Source organism: Molossus molossus, unplaced genomic scaffold, assembly GCF_014108415.1.
Source record: "Molossus molossus isolate mMolMol1 unplaced genomic scaffold, mMolMol1.p scaffold_m16_p_8, whole genome shotgun sequence".
Lineage (NCBI taxonomy): Eukaryota > Metazoa > Chordata > Mammalia > Chiroptera > Molossidae > Molossus > Molossus molossus.
In genome coordinates, this window is record NW_023425402.1 from 96286881 (window position 1) to 96308157 (window position 21277).

Below are 21277 nucleotides of genomic sequence, written 5' to 3' on the forward strand. Positions count from 1 at the left end.
GCTCCCACAATGTCCCTTTAGTTATTATGAAAGGAACTTGTTCAGCGAAGAGAAGACCTGGGGAGAAGGAACCTCTCATGCCATCCATCTTCAAGCAGTTGAAAATCTGAGATACATATATGTCTATGGTTCCGAAGGTCAGAGCCAGATAGGCTAGACCTGACAGAAGAACTCCGACCTAGCACAGCTGTCATCAGTCCTGCTGTCATCAGTCCTGCTGTCATCAGTCCTGCTGTCAAGCCCGGATCCCTCCGCAGACCCCCCCCCTCCCCCCGGGATTCCACCTGCACGCAGAGCCGGGCCCTCTGCGTCTGCGCCAGCGCTCGCGGGGGCAGAGCCGCGCAGGCGTTTGCAGGACGCGCCGCGGTCTCCTGGCAACGGCGGACGCGGAGCCGGGTCTCCCAGAAGGCCGGGTGCCCCAGCGGAGCCCGCCTGGGTCGGCCTTAGCCATGACCACCAAACAAGCCAAGAGGAAAGAGGTGCATCGTATCAACTCAGCGCATGGCTCCGAGAAATCTAAGGAGTAAGAGACCTCTGCCGGCTTATCTCAGCCCTAGCTGACCCCTGGGCCTTTCCGCTCTGCCTCCGCGGGGCTTTAGCTTTGACTTCTGTGGGAACTCAGCCCGGAGATTACTGCTCCCGTTCCTCCCCCATAACCCCCTTCGACCCACCTGCTCCCCAGAGCCCCTAGTTTCTCTGCTTCAGCTTCTGGGCTGCACTTCTGGGTGCTCCTCTCCTTCATAGGTCACTCACACGCTCAGACAGGTTGCAGCTGAGAGAGAGAGAGACAGAGAGACAGAGACAGAGACAGAGACAGACAGAGAGAGACAGACAGAGACAGAGACAGAGAGAGAGAGACAGAGACAGAGAGAGAGACAGAGACAGACAGAGAGACAGAGAGAGAGACAGAGAGACAGAGACAGACAGAGAGACAGAGACAGAGAGAGACAGAGAGAGAGACAGAGACAGAGAGAGAGACAGAGACAGACAGAGAGACAGAGAGAGAGACAGAGAGACAGAGACAGACAGAGAGACAGAGACAGAGAGAGACAGAGAGAGAGACAGAGACAGAGACAGAGACAGACAGAGAGAGACAGAGACAGAGAGAGAGAGACAGAGACAGAGAGAGAGACAGAGACAGACAGACAGAGACAGAGAGAGACAGAGACAGAGAGACAGAGACAGAGAGAGAGACAGAGACAGAGAGAGAGAGACAGAGAGAGAGAGAGACTGACTTCCCTAGTTTGAGTCTGCCCCATTCCAACATCTAAAGACCTTTATTCAGATGGCATCAGACATAAAATCGGATCAAAAAGTTACAACTATATAAATATGGAGTTCATGTCACTAATGTTTACTCCCGGAAATTATACAGAGCCTAGCTCATGGAATCTGTATGCCTTCTATCCTGTGGTGTCTGTGTATGTACCTCCTCATTATTATTTTTTTCCCTTTCGTCTTATTTTTTCTCTAGAAATACCCAGTCACTAATAGCACACTCGTTGGGCTATTATTTGAAGTTACAAAATTGCTGAAATTGATTCCATGCGAGAGACTGCCAGATGCCAATCCTACCTCGGTGGGATCACTCATGTTCTGGCTGTCCCTGTGGGGTGGGGGAAAGCAGGCAGTAAATTCTTTTTAACTGGATTCTCACATATTGGCTGCCTACTTCTTCTCCTCCTTTGTCTACAAAAATCCCACCTTGGACTTCTGGTCCCTCGTGTTTTTCTCTCCACGAACTTCTCTTCCACACTCATTTCCATGCCTGGGATTCCTGATGCCGTAGTTCCTCATTCTGTCCTCTCTCGTAAGAAGGCTTCCAGATACCTGGCAGAGGATACATTCATTGTATTAACTCACTTTCTAGATACTATATTACATACATAAGTATAATTTTAACAGGGTTGCTTCCCTGCTGCATACCAATGTAAGTGAGGTCATTTCAACATTTTTTAACAGTTTCCATTCTTATAGGTTCAAGACCTACAAGGTCCTACAAGATCAGGTCCCTTTTACTTTTCTGACTTTGCCTCCCCCTTGTTCACATCCTCTTCCCTGGTACACCTGGGGCTTGTGCCTGCCTCAGGGCCTTTACTGTTTCCTCTGCTGGAAAGGTCTTCCCCCAGTTTTTCATGCTGTTTTCTCCTTCACTTCCTTTAGGTGTTTACCTAAATGACATCGTCTCATGCCAGCTTCTCTGGCCAACTGGTTTAAAATCACAACCCTCACTTTTCTGCCCAAACCAAAAAACTCCCTGTTTTCCTTTGCTACTTTATTTCTCTCTTATTTTCATCTTTATTTATTTTTTATTTTTTGATTATTTAACTGCTATTTATCTTACTCTCTAAAAATGTTGTGTATTTATATGTCTTCCTAATAGTATGCAAGTTCCATAAAAGCAGGGATTTTTTTATTTCTATTTTATAAACTATTGAATCCTTAGTACCTCAACAGATTTTTGGGTCATACATAGTAGACACTTAAAATTTTTATTTAACGAATGGGTGACAGTGATTAAATAAGAGATTATAAAATGATTGTAAGAGAATTTTTTAATACACTAACAACCTTAATCAATGATGGTTATAATTAATGCACATTGAAGGGTCACAACTCTTAAGGAACTTGGAAAAAATCTTTAACTGTAGAGTTTATATCCTGAAAGAGATGAGAGTAACTCCTATACGAAACTGATCAACCCAGATGTCATTAAACACCGTATGTGGCCTGGTCCTGTGACGTTGCTAATGTCCCTGATGGTAAGATGCCAACTCTTTCCTCGCCTGTACTTTCTATTTCTTTTCGAGGTGGTAATGTTATTTCTAACATGTGTTTTTTCCAGAAAATATTTCAGTTGAATTAAATCAATAAATATATATGTGTATATTTATGAAAATGGAAGAATAAAAGCAAATTGTTATACAAAACCTAAGCTTTGCTAGAAACTATCTACTGAGCATTAAACATCATATCATTTTGCTGTAGCATTATACGATAGGTTGTCAAGTTCTTCATAAATCAAGTTTATCCTCTAAGTTTTACTGAAGGACCATCATAGATACCAGGCTAAGTCCTAGATAAAAGATAAATAAAGTGTAACCCAGCATGGGGCCTAGGGATCGAAGTCTAGCAACACTCCACTATAATTGTCATTTGAGTATACTGTAAACATATAATAAGATGGATATGCCATTTTACAACACCTTGTGGTTATACATCCAATAAATGCAACATATATAACATGGTCCTGGAGAGAGAAATGAAGGAAAACTTTGTCAGAGTCTTGAAAATGGCCATCCCATAGAATCTCATCTAGAGCTGCCATCCGTAACACATCTTTTATTCCCTAAAACTCTGGTCAAACTGGGGACAAGGGCCATGTCTGGCTTTTGCCTTTCATGGTGGCTAGCAGTTACCATTTGTTTATTAAATGTGAGTTCATAGTTTAGTTACCCAGCTTGGTTTTCAGTCCTTCTGAATTTGATTGAGCCCCAGTTCTCCCTCCCTTTGTGATCTGATTTTCTGTTCACAGAGCTAAAAAAAAAACTAAGATGTTACAATTGAGAAATCAGAATCATCTATTTCTAGTTGTGACCAAATTCTCCCCCAGACTCTCATCTCCTTCTCCTCTACTCAAGAAGTCTGCTGGGATACGTCTGGGCTACCTCTTCAGCACGGGCTTGACAATCTCTTAGGGCCGTAACAAACCTCATTTGTTTCCTGTCTTTCGGATATAATTTTCCTTCATCACTTAATGACTGAATTGAACACCAGCTTTATGTGGATTGCCCAGGCTTTTAATTGTGTCAAGTGAGAAGGCAAGTCCAATCCTCATTACTCCAACTGAGATGGATGTAATATCTCTCAGGTTTATTGCTGAAATTTTACATTTTACTTCTAAATATTAAGATGAGATTTTAATCAGTGTACACAAATATAATCCACAAATAAAATATTGCAGGTAGGGGTAGAATTCTTTGCCTAAAAATGAGATCCCACATGAGATATAATTGCCAGTACATACTATCTTTTCTAAAAACTGGTTTTTCGCCCTGGCCGGTTTGGCTCAGGGGTTAGAGTGTCAGCCTGCAGTCCAGAGACACCCAGGATCAGTTCCTGCTAAGGGCACATACCTTGATTGCAGTTTCTCCCTGGCCCTGGGTGGGTCGTGCAGGTAGCAGCCACTTGATGTGTCCCTTTCACGTCGATGTTTCTCTCTCTCTCCCTCCCACTCTATCTGAACAAAAAAATGGAAAAATGTCCTCAGGTGAGGATAAAAACAAAAAAACTAGTTTTTGACGTAGTAGTGACATCTTGATACAAGAATTTTAATTAAAAGAATGCAACTATGAGATATGATAAACCTTATATCAAATTTTCCTAATTATTATCATTGTGCTCATTTTTGAGTTGTATTGAAACTTCAGTGTTTCTCAAACTCTCAATTTTAAACCAATTGTCTATTATGGGTAAATATTAAAGTGTATATATATATATATGAATAAAATGTTTATCTCTGTATAATGGGCAAAGTCAACATTAACTAGAAAATAAGGTTCACAGTCCTCAGCAGGTCCCCCAGTGGGACCTTGGGTTTCTCTCCAGCCTAATTTCCCTGCTTCATAACACCTGCTCATTCAGATCTGCTAATTCTCTGCACCTACTCGGCTTCTTGCTTCTACACTGTCTCTCATGCTGCTCTCTTTTTCTAGTGATGCCCGTTCTCCTTTTTAAACCTAGAAAATGTCTAGTTATCCTCCAAAACCACTTAATGCTATTTATTGCAGAAAGTTTCTCTTATTGCTTCTCTTTGAGCATAATACCCCCTTCTTTCCCACTGACGAATACTTGATCTCTGTGCATATCACATTATGTTGAAATCATGTTTACCTGTTTGCATTCTAAAATAAATTTGAGAGCAGAGATATAAATTATGTCTGTAACTCCATCATCTACCACAGTGCTTGTCACAGAGCAGGTGTCCCATACATGTTGGTAGAAAAGAAGTGAACTATTGGTTGAATGAGGTTCCTTTCTCATTCTGAAACAGTCTTTTCCTAAAATGTTTATGTCTTCATCCATATTGGTTGATTTGACTCTAATTAAAAGAATTCTGCATTCCCAATTTTTCTTTTATCTAAGGCCTAGTTACAGTGAGCTGTTCCCTAATGCCACATCCACTTTGTTCTCTCTCAGTTTGGAAGTTTTATATTTTATTTCTTGGAATAGCTTTGCAATGATATGAGTATCTGTATATCCCAAAATTCATATGTTGAAACCCTAGACCCAAATGGGCCTTTGGGGGTGGGGTCGGTAATAAGGTCATGGGTGTGAAGCTCTCATGAATGGGATTGGTGCCCTTATCAGAAGAAACCAAAGAAATAGCTGGCACTCTTTTCAGCATGTGAGGACACTGCGAAGCCACCACCTGCAGTCTGTGAATGGGTTCTCATTAGAACCTGATCATGCTCGCATGATGTTGGCCTCCAGCATCCAGAACTATGAGATATAAATTTCTGTTGTTTATAAGCCACACTGTCCATGGCATTATGTTATAGCAGCCTGAACTAAGACAATCCTTAATTTTTAAAAATACACTAATCCTTAAATACTTTCCTACAAACTTTACAGTTATTAAATATTATTCCTAAAGGAAAATAAAAACAAAACAGGCACACGTGTCCACCAGAATTCTCTTACCCATCTCTTTAATTTTTGATAGCCTTCATTTACTTTTTATTAAATTAGCTGGGTAACAGTTAATAATATTGTATAAATTTCAGGCATACAACTTTACAACACACCATATGTATATCCTATTTTATGCTCACCACCCAAATGCTAGTCACCTTTCACCTTCATACAATTGACCCCCTTGTTATCTTTAAAAGCACAAAGCTAACTATTATCATTATTTGGAAATGCTTTTTAGAATTTTGGCAAAATGTTCTATTGACTCATTGGTTTACCACTGTTACTTGTATCCCACTCTTTCTTTCTGGGTTCATATCCTATTTTCCTGAGATCAATTATTTGGTAATTATTGTTAGGGGGGCCAAGAATCTGTCATGGTAAGCTCACAGTTTTAAATATTTTCATTTAATTAAAGATAAATGTTTCTATCTCAATTTCGAATAAGAGTTTAATTGGGTCCTAATTTCCAGATAGATAGCTATTTTATCTTTGCTTTATGGTGTTTCCTGTTGCTGCTGGTTGATTGCCTTTTATTTTGAGGTAATTTGTCATTTCCTTAAGAGGACAGATTTTCATTTTTATCATAGATCTGTAATTGCAATTGATAGATATAGATGTAGATTTCCATCCCCTCATCTTCCATTTGTTCTTTGTTACTGCTTGATTTACATTTTCCAATCTCAAGTTATGTCTTTCATCAATTCGAAACATTATTCTGCAGATATATCATCAAATACTTTTCTCAACCCTCGCCCCACGCTCATTTTAACCATTTTATTTTTCTAGGATAAATATTCAGCATACTGAAGTTTTTCAATCTATTCACTTGTCTATTTTACATTTTTTTAATCTACCAGTACAAACATTTGATTTTAAAAACTATACCTTCTAAACTAGTCCTCTTCTCTCTTCAGCTTTATGTAGTCTTTCAATATCTGAAGTTTTCACTACTAAAATTTTTCAATGTCTCTTTATTCATATTGGTCTTATTTTTTTTCTGTGTGTGTTTAGTATCTTCCTGTTCTCATTGCAAAGCAGAACCTTTCCCTCTTTTTTCTTTCTGGTAGTTCTAAGCATGCTTATTTTATTTAAAAAAAATTTTCTTCCCTGGCTAGTTTGGCTCAGTGGTTAGAGCGTTGGCCTGCGGTCCAGAGAGACCCAGTTTCAGTTCCCACTAAGAGCATGTACCTTGGTTGCAGTTTGTCCCCGGCCCTGATTGGGTCATGCTTGTGGGAGGCAGCCACTTGATGTGTCCCTCTCACGTCGATGTCTCTCTCTCTCTCTCTCTCTCTCTCTCTCTCTCTCTCTCTCTCTCTCTTTCTCTCTTCCTCCTTCTCCGTCCCACTCTATCTGAACAAAAAATAGAAAAATGTCCTCGGGTAAGGATAAAAAAATAATAATAATAAAAATTTAAAAATAAACTTTCTTTTTTTATTGATTTTAGAGAGAGAGGAAGGGGACGGGAGAGAGATAGAAACATCAATGAGAGAGAACGTCGATTGGCCACCTCCTGCATGCCCCTCACTGGGGATCAGGCCCACAACCTGGGCATGTGGCCTGACTGGGAATCAAACCAGTGACCTCTTGGTGCATGGGTTGACGCTCAACCACTGAGCCACAATGGCTGTGTAAACATGCTTATTTTAAATACCTCTTTAACAATTCTTTAACCTTAGGGGTGATTTCTTTCTTTTGATAGATTTACTGACTGTTCCTCAAGTTTTTAAGTTTCTCTTTTTGCTTTGTAATGCTAGGGTTTTTCTTGTTGTTGCTGCTGTTCAAATTTCATAGATATTCAAAACTCATGCATACTGCTCTCTGCCACGTGGTTTAGACGGCTTTCCAGGATGATTTGCTCCTTACCAATTGCTGACAATCAGCTGGGATGCCCTTCTTAAAAGGAAGGGACAGTTGTTGCAATACTGAAATGCTTCTTTATCAATTGGCAAATAGCTGCTTTTCTGAGCTCCCTGAAGAACGTCTCTCTTCCCCTAAAAACTCTGATTCCTCTTTGTGAACCTCAGGACCAATCTATGATTCAGTTATTAAATGGTTAAAGGACCAATAGGAACCTCTAACACTCTGTTCCAATACAAAAACTCTGTCTTTAATTGGTGGCTGCACTTTTATGTAACCTTTGCCCCTACCCAAGCCCTAAATTTGGGAGGTTGGAGGAGTTTCTCCTATGTGGGAAGAGCTATCCCTGATACCACATCCATAGTAATGGAGGGCACCCCATCCCCGATTCTCCTCTTTGGGCCAGCCTGTTTCCACACAGATTCACAGGGAAGTGGCACGTTGCCTGTTACGCCATAAACTATAGGGGGAGTTATACCAGCCTTAATCCACAGCCAGGAGCTCATGAGTAAATAGTCACTTGCTCATTTACAAAGCCTGTTTCTGGTGTCCTGACATATGCCAGTTAAAATCATCTTCTTTTCCAAAAATAGACATACAGACTTTTAAACTTGGACTTCCTCTGCTCAAATCGAATTCCTAGTACCTACTTGTGGATTTCATTCACTATTTCAGCCCGGAGTCCACAACTACAGGTTATTTCTATAATTAGTCCGTTAACATTTTAAAGTTGAGGTATAATTGACATATTACATTATATTAGTTTTAGGTATACAACATAATGATTTGATATTTGTATGAAAGGTTAAGTGATCATTGTAATAAAGTAGTTAATATATGTCATCATATATAGTTAGAAAATTTTTTTCATGTGATGAGAACTTTTAAAATCTACTCTTTTAATACCTTTCAAATATACAATATAGTATTATTAACTATCAACAACTTGCTGTTCATTACATCCTTATGACTTACATATTTTATAAGTGGAAGTTTGTACCTTTTGACCACCTTCACCCTTTTTCCTACCCCTCACCCTCTGCCTCTGGCAACCAGTCATCCACATTTTTCAGTGGCTTCAATCATAATCAATTCATTTCAATCATAAATTGTACATATATATGAACTGATCTTTGTATTTGCGGCTTACATCATATGTCATTTTCATGTCAGATACTGTCCGACTTAGCCTGCTGTTATAAATTTGCTTCATGTTTCTTTTTTCCCCCTGGAACACCTTTGTATTTTATATTTCTACTCTGGAAATTAGCCCCTTGGTTGGCTACCTGAAATTTTTCCTCTCTCCAAACATTGGTTTCCTTTGGAATATCACTTGACATTTGGAATATACATATTTTATATTATAAATGTTCCCCCGTGACATTTATTGCTTTTAAAAAAATAAAGTTCCACAAATATGTTTTGTATACAGACTTCTAGTCTCTGCTAAAAGGGACAATAACACTCTCCTAGCTCAGTAGAATATTTAGATTGTGCAGAATGGAGCATTTAGCTATATACAAAAAGAATATATTTATCTTCGAAATCTTTTATACAACTTGTAATTTTAATGGATTTAATCATTTGTAATGTTTGGGTATATTGCTGTGAGTAGGATAACTCTGTGTATATCCCTGATTTTTTCAGTGTGGCAGGTTTGATTTCTTTACATGTGTACATTTTCTAAGGTTTGGCAACATTTATTTCCCAGTATTACTAGTTCTTAAATCTTCAGAAGTCCTAGGCTACTTTTGTTTTTATAGATTATCTTATTCTCAGAATTGATGAGACCAGAAATAATGTGATTCAACTATTTAAAGGATCCCAAGTATGTTAGAACAATAGGTGCACTTTAGCAGTGAACTTCAAAGGCACAGTGTACTGAGAGTTTCAACACTTGTACATGCTCATTTGAAGTCTGCAGTATATTTGCCATTGGGATTATTTGACCATTGTTTATATTATGTGTATAGCACTATAGATGAGCTACTCATCTATAGTTTTACCAGGACTGGCAGCCCTCACTTCTTGAGTTCGGCAAAGAAGGAAATCAGGGCCAAGGACTGTAGCACAAGAGGGAGTTTATTTAGCATGCAAAGTGAAAGACCACTGGAAGAGAAGATTTGAGCAGGCTGCTCAGAGAGCTGCCTTGGTCTTTTAGGAAAAAAGTCACAGAGGCAGAAGAAGTGAGCCAGTTGGGCTGTGTGGACTCAGGAAATAAGTTACTGAGGCCAAAGAAGGGTAGAGAGGTTCAGGGGGCTAGCCCAGGATGAGTTGCCACTGCCCTCTGCTCCTCTGGTTGCAAGTCTCCTGGGGACCCTTAAAGCTTAGGAGAAAAAAAGCAAAGATACAAGCCTGAAGAAAGGGGGCACCCAGGTGTGATCTAGGGAAAGAGAGCATGTACTAGGTCCTTTGTCTTAAGGGTTTTTATTTATTTTCTAAAGGCAGAAATTTTAAAGGAGGTCTCAGGGGAATATCTCAGTAGAATATTCATCAGCTATCCAGGCTTGTCCTTTAATATGCTGATTCATCAAAATGAGCAGATAGGGTTGGGGTCATGCTCTCTACTGATTGGTCAGTGCTAGGTAGGGGGTCATTGATCAATGCTGCTGGTCCTGGTACCAGCTATGGTGTAACTTCATCTGGTTTTGCTACTTTTCTGGACCTGGAGCTGAAACACAACTAAGGCCTAGATGTTATCTCTAGTTTGACCAAAACTGTGTCACTGTGGTCAACAGGCCTGAGGCTTTGTTCCTACCATAATTTGATACTGATCAGAACCTCATTGTCCTGATGACTTAATGCTTAAAGGAGTGGTTGTAAAAGGGAGAAGGAGGCAGGTGAGTCAGGGTGCTGGATAAGGCTAGTTTGAATCAGCGATCTGTCTCAGTTTCCCATACCACTTGCCAAGGAATTTTCCTGGCTTCTTACTGTCCTGCCTCATAGTGAGCGTCTTTTTAAGTAATCTTCAATACAGATGAAAACAAATTGGACGTTACAAGGAAAGTAAGCCAATTAGTATCAAAGTTTAACAGCGTAAGGGAGGGAGGCAGGACATTTCCTTACACTTGACAGAAGGGAAGGAAAGCGAAACGTGATCTAGCAGGGTCCTTATTTTTTAAGAAATTAGATCTTCCTTTTCTAAAAAAAAACTTTAATTTGAGCTTCCTTAATGAGGTAATTTTATTATGGTTTGAATGGATACAAAATCACTATTTCTTTTTATGTTGTACCAACACTCTTGACTTTTCCATTAATATCATGAAAAATTTCCCCTTTTTCCTAAAAACTATTCTAATCATCATTTTCTCATATTTTCCTACATGTTACTTAGGAATAATTCTTTACTACGTATATATTCTCAGATTTCTCTTCTCCAGCAAGATGGTAGATTAAGATTTTTTTTAGGTAAAAATATCTAGAAATGCTTCTATAAAGAAAAAAATGTCCAGAATTCAGAAATTAGGAGGAAACTGAAGGCCAAAATGTCATGGCTGTGAGCTGACGCTGCTGCTTCTCCAGGGAAGGCTTATCAGTCTATGAAGGCAGAATCTTTTTTTTTTAAAACATATTTGGTGAAGGTCTTGAGCCCACGTAGGAAAGGGGATGATCCGACCTTAGATAAAGGCATGGCTTTCCAAGAGCTTAGTTCTCTTTCGAGAGATGAATGTGAAAACACAAAGGTTGTAAGAAAGGTAACTTTTCTTTGCCTGATGTCGGCCTGAAAAAAAGCAGTCTTCCTTGAGAAATGGAAATTCTTGGAATGAGGTTTAGACAAGTTTGAGATCTGGTTTTAAAGCACCTACGAGTTACTAGCTCACTTATTTATTTGGCATCTCTGAAAGAATAAAATTCAATATTACATTGAAAAATATTCTTTTGACACAGGATTGCCTTGGGGAAAGGGGATTGGAGGGAAAGAAAGCCCTGTTAAGGATAAGTTCACAATGAAAGTGGCCTAAAACATAAGAATATGCAAAGGATAGGCAGAAGTCACAGCAAGAGAATCAAGTGTCACCAAAAAATAATAATAATGATAATAATTTTGAAAAAAAGAAAGAAAATCTATAAGTAATTTACTATGTATATGTTTGTAAAGATACAAAAGAAGAAATCCAAATCCTAAGAAAAGAATTACATCCTCTTTATTAGTCAATGCTAGTAATCGATGCTAGCTAGAATATAAAGTAGCAAGTAGGAAATAATCAATGCTGGTTTCAGTGTCAAACAACCTCCAAATCTCAGGGACCTTACACAACAAAAGGTATTTCTTATTCATACTGGTATGTGATTAGGAGTTTATTGGTAAATTTGAATGCAATGACTGAGGATTCCTGGCTTCTTCTATCCTGGGGTGTTGCCATTTTCTGAGGTCTTCTCCTAAGGACTGAGCCATGCATCAAGCAAGAAGATAGTGAGGAAGCATCTCACAGACTGTTTTATGAACCTAAAGGTGGGATACAACATACCTCCCCACATGCTATTCTCTAAAACACCATCACAAGGTATAAAACTGCAAAGGAGTATGGGAAATGTAGGAAATGGAAAACAGAATAGGTGTACATCTTGGTCAATCTCTACCTATCTGTAAAAGTTTGAAACAGTATTAATTAGAAATGATATACATATAAAGACATTCATTCTTTTATTTTATATAGACAGATAGATGACAGAGAGGCACATAGATTGCCTATGTTGTCCATCACTCTTCCTGTTGTTGGAGATGAAGGGAGTGAACAAAAACACCCAACCTTCCTACCAGGGTAGACAGTACAAACTCTGCCTGTGGAAACACACACCAAGCACATAAATAAGGAGTAGTGAGAGAATTGTCAAGTGCTATAGACGTGAATCAATACACCAGCAAGCAGAGAGGCGAGAGTTGCTATCTAAGATAGGTGTTCAGGAAAGTTCTTTCCACCTCCAACCCCAAAAGGTGACATTTGAGGGAGACTTTCACTTTCTTGTTGCTAAGTACAACATTTATTTGTTTATACCTTATCTTGTTTCATCTATTAACATTTAGACCTGTGGCTCAGGCTTTCATTTTTGAAAACATTGCCTTTCTTGACTTCCAAGGCATCACCCTCTATTAAGTTCTCCTACCTCATTGTTTCTTCTGGCTGCTGTAACATAACACCACAAACCTCATGACGTAAAACAATATGAATTTGTTATTTTGCATTTGTAGAAGTCCAACATCAGCCTCACCAAGCTAGTGTCAAGGTGTCAGTAGGCAGCATCCGCTCTGGATGCTCAAAGAAAGGATCTTTCCCAGTTTCTGAACAGGTTCCTCCTTCCTTGGCTGTGGCCTCTTTTCTCCGTCTTCAAACCAGAAATTTTGCATTTCTGTGAATTCTTCCGGAGTCCATCTCCGTCTGACGACTACTGTCTCTTTCTTTCACTTTTGAGGACCCTTGGGAGTACATTGGGACTACCCAGATAATCTAAGGATACTCACCCCATTTCAAGTTACTTAACTTAAAGATATCTATGAAGTGTCTTATGGAAAAAAAGAACATGTATCTACTGGTTCCAAGGATTAGGATATAGATATATTCTTTTTTGGGTGTGGGGGAGGCATTATTTTGTCTACCACACTGACTGCTTTTCACATACTCTCTCTGACTTTTAACAGGGAATACCAGAACATATATATCGCTGTGTTGATAGTTCTAACACGGAGATGTTTTTATATTGATTAGTGAGTAGCCTTAACAATAACCTTACCAGACATTTCTGCCTCCTGCTCTGGGTCCTTACCTACCCTGAGGACCTTACACACCTGACCCACCACTTAAAGTAAAGAATGTATGTCTAGCTTGTAGCTTTGAGGACATGGCCCAGCATGGGGACCAGGGTCCATTAAGATTGGTCAGTGTTCATTCCCTACTAGTTGTTACATGTTTTGAATAGTGTCTGGGAGTGCATCTTCCTTCTGTATAGTAATTTTCTTTGTGACTTCATGTAGTTTTAAGACTTTAAATATCATCCAAATGCTGATGACTGTCAAATTTGCACTTTTTGTTTAAATTTTTTTTTTTCTCTCAAACATTAGAATTCTATAATTTCCTGTTCAACATCTCCATAGATATGTGGTAAACATCTAAACCACAACTCATAAAAAGTGAAATGCAGCTTTGTTTACTATTTCAGTTTTGCCCCATTCCCCACTCTTTGTCTGCCTGGAAATATCATCTCAGTCTACTGTTCTACCTTTAAAATATACACAGCGGAGTATTTCTTGCCTCCTCTACTGTTATCAATTGATCCAAACCACCACTAGCTCTCAACTGTTATTTCAAAGACTTCTACATTGTTTCTCTAGTTTTATGTAGACATCACATCAAAAATGATTACAAAATTGTAGTCATACCATCTTAAACGTTTGCTCAAAACCCTCCTCTGGCTTCCCGTCTTACTCAGAGTAAAAACCAATGCCCTTCCTTTAGATCATCTCTACAATCTTTGCATCTCTTGATATCTCTCAGAAATCACCTCCCTCTACCTTCCCTTCAGCCACAGTGACCTTGTCATTCTTCAGAGAAGCCAGAATGCTTTCTGCATCTGGAATGCGCTTCCTTGCTGTTGTACTTGCTGTTCCTTGTGTCCAGAACATTCTTTCCACAGATATCCACGCAGCTTTATCTTTTCTTTTCTTTCACTATTTAGGTAAATATTTCCCTGTTATGAAGCACTTTCCTTATCCACTGTGTTGAAACTTCTGCAACTTAACTCTTCAGTTTCTTCTTCCTGTTTTGTGTTTCCCCTTACCAGTTCACACTTTCTAACAAACTATGTATTTTACTTACTTATGCTGTTTATTTTGTGTCTCCACCCATTAAGATACGAACTCCATAAGGGTAGATTTTAGTCTGCATTTTTTTGTTTTTTTTTGTTTATCCCAGGATCTAGAGCATGGTTCTAGCCTCATGTATAGTTAAAATGTAAAAAATTAAACAAGTAGCCTAGTTGAGACTTTAAATTGCATAAAAATAAAAAGTCAAGGTTTAGAGATATGAACATGCAATATACTAATAATGAAAGTATAAAACAAGTCCAACTTCTCTGTAGAAAATTAGTCAAAATATATCACAAACTTTAAATATGCATATATTTTGGTAGAGTAACTCTCTTTATTAAAAGCCATTCTAAGGAAATAATTAATAATGGATGTAAATATTTAGCAATAAAATAGCCATTAAAGTATTATTGTTAATAGTGGAAAAATATTTTAAATCAAAACTCTCAAATTTCCAAAGTAGAATCTTAGTTAAATGAAAGACAATATATTCATATAATGAAATATTATGCAATCATTAAATTTATACATAGATAAATACTTATTGACATGGAAACTATTAACAATATACTGATAAGTGGATAAGATCTGTCTATAAAAAGAGTGTGCTGAATGATGTCATCTTTGAAGAAGAGAGGCATTTTTCTGTATATTAGTCTGAGAAAATGGACAGTTGTTTATGTGGTTTATAGAATGGATTGGGTATGCCTTTCTTATTTACCCAATTTGCGTTTTTAAATTTTCTTTTGCAGTAATGATCACATAGAACTGTTATACTGGGAAAAGTCAAAATGACGTTTTTACTGATCTTCAAAAAACTATTAGTATTAAATTTGTAAAGGATTTTCTTTAAATGGGAGTTGTATATAAATATTTTCCCATATGGCATCTTATATGTTTATGATGAATGTCCTGAATGAGTAGGTAGGGACTCATGCACACAATTTATTTAGGAAATAGTCTATTCTGTATATTTCTGTCTTTAGAGCCCATGTGGCCGCAGGTGTGACTGTACTGAAACGTGCATTGAACATGACTGCTGACAGGAGCGTTACATTTATGTCATGCAATCAATCTAACATGTTGTCTCAGAAATTTGAATGAAAACTAACCCGCCTCTCTTCCCTCTGTCTCTAGTCAATTCTATTTTAGTAGTAGTGCACAGAGCTCTGTGGAGCAGAGGAAGGGGAAATTCCCGATCTGGCCAGAATGGAGCGAAGCTGACATAAATGCAGAAAAGTGGGACGCAGGAAAAGGAGTAAAAGAAAAGGACAAAATGGGGAAAAGCCCTGTATTTGTGAGTAAGCTCGAATGTGTCCAACTTCATTTTGCCTTTAACTTTACAGTGGAGTGAGACTTGCTCACCTGTGGGTGTGCACATCCTCCTCCACAGCCTCCATTCAAAGAGAACTTAGTTTCTGTCCTCCGTACTGCCTTGTCTTTCCAAGCCTCAGTTCTGAGCTTCCGTGAATCCCATCTGAGTAAGTGGGAGGAGGGGGATGACCAAAGAGTCATAATGAAATAAAGGGGGAATTGATGGGACAGGGTAGCTGGTGGGTTTTGAACAGCGTTGGGAACCAGGCCTTTGGCGACTGTGGTTTACAAAATGAGAGACCTCTGAAGGCTTGTGAGCTGTTATTTGGAGATTACAGGGAAGATCATAAAGAAAAGACGTTGCAGAATGGCTAGGTTGAATTCTGGAGTCTTTATTTACATAGTACTCTGAAAGAGTACTTAGTAGCATTTACATTTTGTTCACAAAATGCAGAATCATAAGCTGCATGATTCATATCAATAGTTTGTTTACAAAAGCTATTCAATACATATAACTAATTTCTGCCTCTTGGTACTTGAACAACCTCACATTAGCCTGTATGTGGGAATGCATTCTTTGTACCATACCTAGGGTAATTATGGAACTTAGATGCAGAGGGCTTTTGAACTCTATGTGTTTGAATGAAAAAGGTCATATTTTGCATATTTTTAACAGCAATTCAAGACTTATTGAGATCATGTGTTAATTTACACCAGGAAGGTGGTTTCTACAGATCCTCAGTGGAGCACCAGCTCAAACCCTAGTTATTACAACAGTGCCAAGTGGTACCATCTGGGGCACAACCTTGCTCCCCACCCCTAGTTCTGTTCCTCAGCCTCAACATTCATGGAAATATACCTAACACAAAGTGTCATGGAACAATTACCGTTGACTTAAGGCTAGAGAAAAGAGAGTCATTCCAGGATGAGCCCCACATTCACCTTGGTTTTTGTTTGTTTGTTTCTCTCAAAGACTATTTATTTATTTATTTATTTATTTATTTTGGCATATGCCCCTCACGGGAACCAAACCCGGGACGACGTTCCAATGGCTGAGCCAAACCGGCCAGGGCTCAAAGACATTTATTAATTGAAGACATGGTAATTAGATGCCAAGTAGAGAGTGATGTCTTGGGGCTCATATCAGAAGGGAGAGAGGATATTGCCAAGGGCTACCAAAGTAGCCAGAACTTATCCCGAATCCCCGAGGTCACTACAGAGAAGTGATCTGAAAATTTTGTGTATCATTTCACTTTGAGACATTTGCCCAACTCCTAAGCTATGTTTGCGAAGCTTTTGCTGCTGAGAAAATGAGTAAAAAGCAGCAGCTCGAAGGCTAAATAACTGAAAGAAGAATTCCTGGTGCTATTGCGAGATTGGAATTCAGGGCACACCAAGGGGAGGGTCTCCAGCCTTCCGGTTAGGACTCCACCGTGGCCACAGTGTTCTGCATTGAGGAGGGCAAACCAAGTCTATACTAGCCTTACAGAATACTGAGGCCCAGTCTTGACTGGGTCAAGTTCGTCTTGTACTCTGTCTGCTAGAAAAGAATAGCATTCCCCTCTCTGGAGGAAGACATTATCATTTAGAGCCTGTATACATGTTATGTTCAGTACATATCATACAATCAAGTTTACCAGACATGAAGAAAAACAAAATCAAGCAACTGAAAGCCAAGAGGAAAAATCAGGTAATACGAACACAACCACAGGTGACTCTGATTTTTGAGTTGTCAGATAGGAGACTTTAAAATAACTAAATTAATATTTGCAAAGATGAAAACGATGTGAGGAACCCCAGAAGTCTAATACAGCTTCTGGAAACCTCAGTTTGGATGTTGGGGTTGCCTATATCTTCATCCAAATTATTCCAATATCCTAAATGTGTCAATAAATCATATGCTCCAGATACCCTGAGACCCTTTAAAATATAACCCATTTCTCAGGACACATCAGCATTGGGGTAAAACTCTGATTACTCAGAAAATCACAAAACGGTATTTATTTTCGCCAACCCTCATTCACTCGGGTGAAATTTAGTTACCCATTTTTTTTCTGTACAGATAGTTCATATTTCTTGAGCATTTTGTTTGTACTAGCACTTTTCATATTATTTCTTGTAAGGATACACACACACACACACAAAGCCTTATGAGCTGTAAAAATTTTTACATAGTAGCTACCTGAAGTCTCTCATTTACTAGATTGCTAGCATTTGTGAGTACATTCTTAGATATCATTCTTTCTTCAGAGCTCACTAACTGACCTCTACTAGGGGCTCGGAAATTAATGAATCAATTGACTTTGGGGGCATTTATCCGAGGGGAATGGAAACATGTTCACACAAAAACCTGTAACTTGTACACAAACATTCATAGCAGCTTTATTAGTAATAGCCTCAAACTGGAAACAGTCCAGATGTTCTTCAGTGTACGGATGGTAAACAAATATCCATAGTATAAACTATAGCTCAGCAATAAACAAGAACAAACTATTGATACATATAACAACTTGGGTGAAATGAATCTCCAGGGAATTAGGCTGAGAGGGGATAAAAGCCAATTCAAAGGGTTACATATTATATGATTCCATTCATATGACATCAAAATGGCAAAACTATAGAAATAGGGCCCAGGTTAGTGATTGCCAGGTAGTAGAGATTAAGCACTGAATGGGGAGGTTAGGGTAGGTGTGGCTATAAAGGGGCATAGGAGAGATCCTTGTGCTGATGAAACTGTTTTGTATTTTGACTGGGTCAATGTCAATATCCTGGCTGTGTGATACTATAGTATATATAGTTTTGCAAGATGTTACCACTGGGGAAAGAGAAAGCAGGAACTCCCATATTATTTTATACAATGGAATGTGTATGCATAATTATCTAAAAATAACAAGCTTAATCAAAACAATTAATAAATGAAAGTCAAATCAAAGATACCCATTTCATTTATGTATTATCTTGTCAATGATTCTAACAGTTGACAAGTAAATTTGTTCCATGTTTTCTATTCAGGAAAAAAAAAGCCAGTATTTTCAGTGAAGTATAAGTTCGTATCTGGCCCATCTGAAATTGCTTTCCCTCCACACCTAATTCACATCTAAAGCAGCTCATGCTTGCTTGTACTTATTCTTCTTCAATCAAAGTGCTACTAAACAATCAAGGTTTCATTAATTAAATGCCATTGTTAACTTCAGTATTTTCCAAATACTCTATGAACTAGCTCTGAGAACAAACACAGTGCTCTATAATTGCCTACTTATTAAGCTATGTATTTATTAATTGTTGTTAATGTTGAGTTGTTTTTATTTTAATAAAACCATATGGAGATAAAACTCAATATATCTTTATGTAGCATTTTTTTGAAGACCCTGAGGGCAAGATTGAATTACCACCATCACTGAAAATGTATTCCTGGAAACGTCCACAGGACTTTTTAATTAATCAGGTAAGAAGTATTTTTTATTATTAAACAAAATATATATTAACAATGAGATATAATATGCTAATTATGAAAATCTAAATTTACAGTAATTTTTGCCTGTGATATCCAGTAAATAATAATTAATTACATTTTGACATTAAAATTAGAAATATGTTTATCAGTACAGCTGAATATTTCTTATACTGATTTCCAAAAGAATATTGAAATTTTATTTATAGAATATTGAAAGTTTAAAGTTTTCTTTTTCTTCAAATTATAGATTAAAGTGTTGTGAGAAACTATTCCTTAATTTCTGACAGAATCCTTTCTACTTTTTAGCAAGAACTGATATGTCGTGAAGGTCTGTTTACTTTGGTGTGTGTTAGCATTAATTTTCCAGCCCAAGAGATTTGCACTTGGGTCTCTCTACTCCACCTTCATTTCTGGACCCCATGCCCGGCCTCGTGAATCACATTGACTGGGACATCGCCTGAGAAACCTTTATTTCAAACAGCACTGACACACATTAAACTTGAGACCCACTGGTCTATCTTCCTAAGAGCTATGCTTATTTCAGTATATTTGGTGTTTCCAAGGGCTTAATTATCATGAATGCCTATTTTTCCACCTTCCCAGATCTTTTATTATTTTCATATAAAGCACAGCAAGTTCGTAGGCCTAGTTAGTTACTAGTTAGCTAGTCAGATAGTTGGAGTGAAGCTGACTCTTCCATACATTATGGAATCCATATTGGATCTCTGTTTCTACACGAAGCAGTTGTATTCCTAAAAGGTTTTTTGTTTGTTTGTTTTGTTTTGTTTTTGTTTTGTGCCCCTAGCAGGAATGGAACCCAGGACTCTCTGGGCCGCAGGCCAACGCTCCAACTGCTGAACCAAACTGGCCAGGGCAAAGTTTTATTCTTTATAAGCACTGCTACCAATGCAAGAAAATACAATTTCCCACCATATTTTTAAACTACTGTTACTAGTTGAGAAAGTAAAATAATCCTAAATTTAAAAATACTAAAATGAAAAAGTAGAAAGATGCATCTCTTTTGATCAGAGTATTTATAGAATGTCTTCTTGAAAGACATTTTAAATACAAGAATCAAATATTTATGAAGCATGCCTTTATTTTTTTATATTTTTAATCCTCACCCAAGGATATTTTCCATTGATTTTCAAATAGAGTGGGAAGGAGGGAGGGAGAGAAAGAAGGAGAAAGAGAGAGGGAAACATTAATGTAAGAGAGACACATCGATTGGTTGCCTCCTGCATGACCCCCAAACTGCAACTTAGGTACATGTCCTTGACCAGAACTGAACCTGCAACTCTTTGCTCCATGGGCTGACACTCTTAACTGCTGAGCCACACCAGCCGAGGCTGAAGCATGCCTTTACTTACAATGTTAGGTAATGTTGACATAAATAATACCAATCTATGTTGTTAATACGATGCACTTAATATCAATGTATTATTAATAATATTTAAGCTCTGCTCAACTTAAATGCAGAGTTTGCATTCCACGCCAATAAAGGATAGGAATTCCATAAAATGGGAGTGCCATAAATTTGAGTAAGGAGAAAAGTTTTATAGATCATTTTTTTCTTTTTAGCATACCTTAGTTCTGAGAGATACACTTATGCTAAAAACAAATGTATTCATTGTTGTTGATAGGTCCAACATTTATCACAATATTGCTGTCCATCTGCTTCCACTCCCCCTGTGCACTGACTCCTTCTCTTGATCCATTATGTTGGTGTATGAACAAGAACAGCCAGAAATGAAAGTCTAGCTATGTAGGAAAGTTTTAGGATAGTGTTTTTTAAGTTTTAATGTCTAGGTCCACAGTGATAAATAAATTTTACATCGAGGCTCATTAAATATAGACTATATAAAGTTTAGACAAAAATTTTACAAAATAGTACTGACTTTTCTATGTAAGATTTACTCTATTCTAGTCTATTCCATAGACGATAGATAGATGATAGATAGATGATAGATAGATAGATAGATAGATAGATAGATAGATAGATAGATAGATAAATAATAGATAGATAGATGGATATGGCTCGCCCCGTGTGGCTCAGTGGTTGAACATCGACCCATGAACCAAGAGGTCACTGGTTTGATTCCCGGTCAGGGCACATATCCAGGTTGTGGGCCTGATCTCCGGTGGAGGGTGTG

The 21277-nt window shown here is 38.1% G+C and overlaps 1 protein-coding gene across 1 annotated transcript in view; it reads left to right on the forward strand.

Moving 5' to 3' along the window:
• The first annotated feature begins 449 nt into the window (after nt 1-449).
• Nucleotides 450-21277, forward strand: part of ADGB (androglobin) — a 142756-nt gene continuing 121928 nt past the window's right edge. The window contains exons 1-3 of the mRNA XM_036249050.1: nt 450-523; nt 15494-15653; nt 19023-19115. Coding sequence (XP_036104943.1) covers nt 450-523; nt 15494-15653; nt 19023-19115 — 327 coding nt within the window. The remainder of the gene's footprint in view (nt 524-15493; nt 15654-19022; nt 19116-21277) is intronic.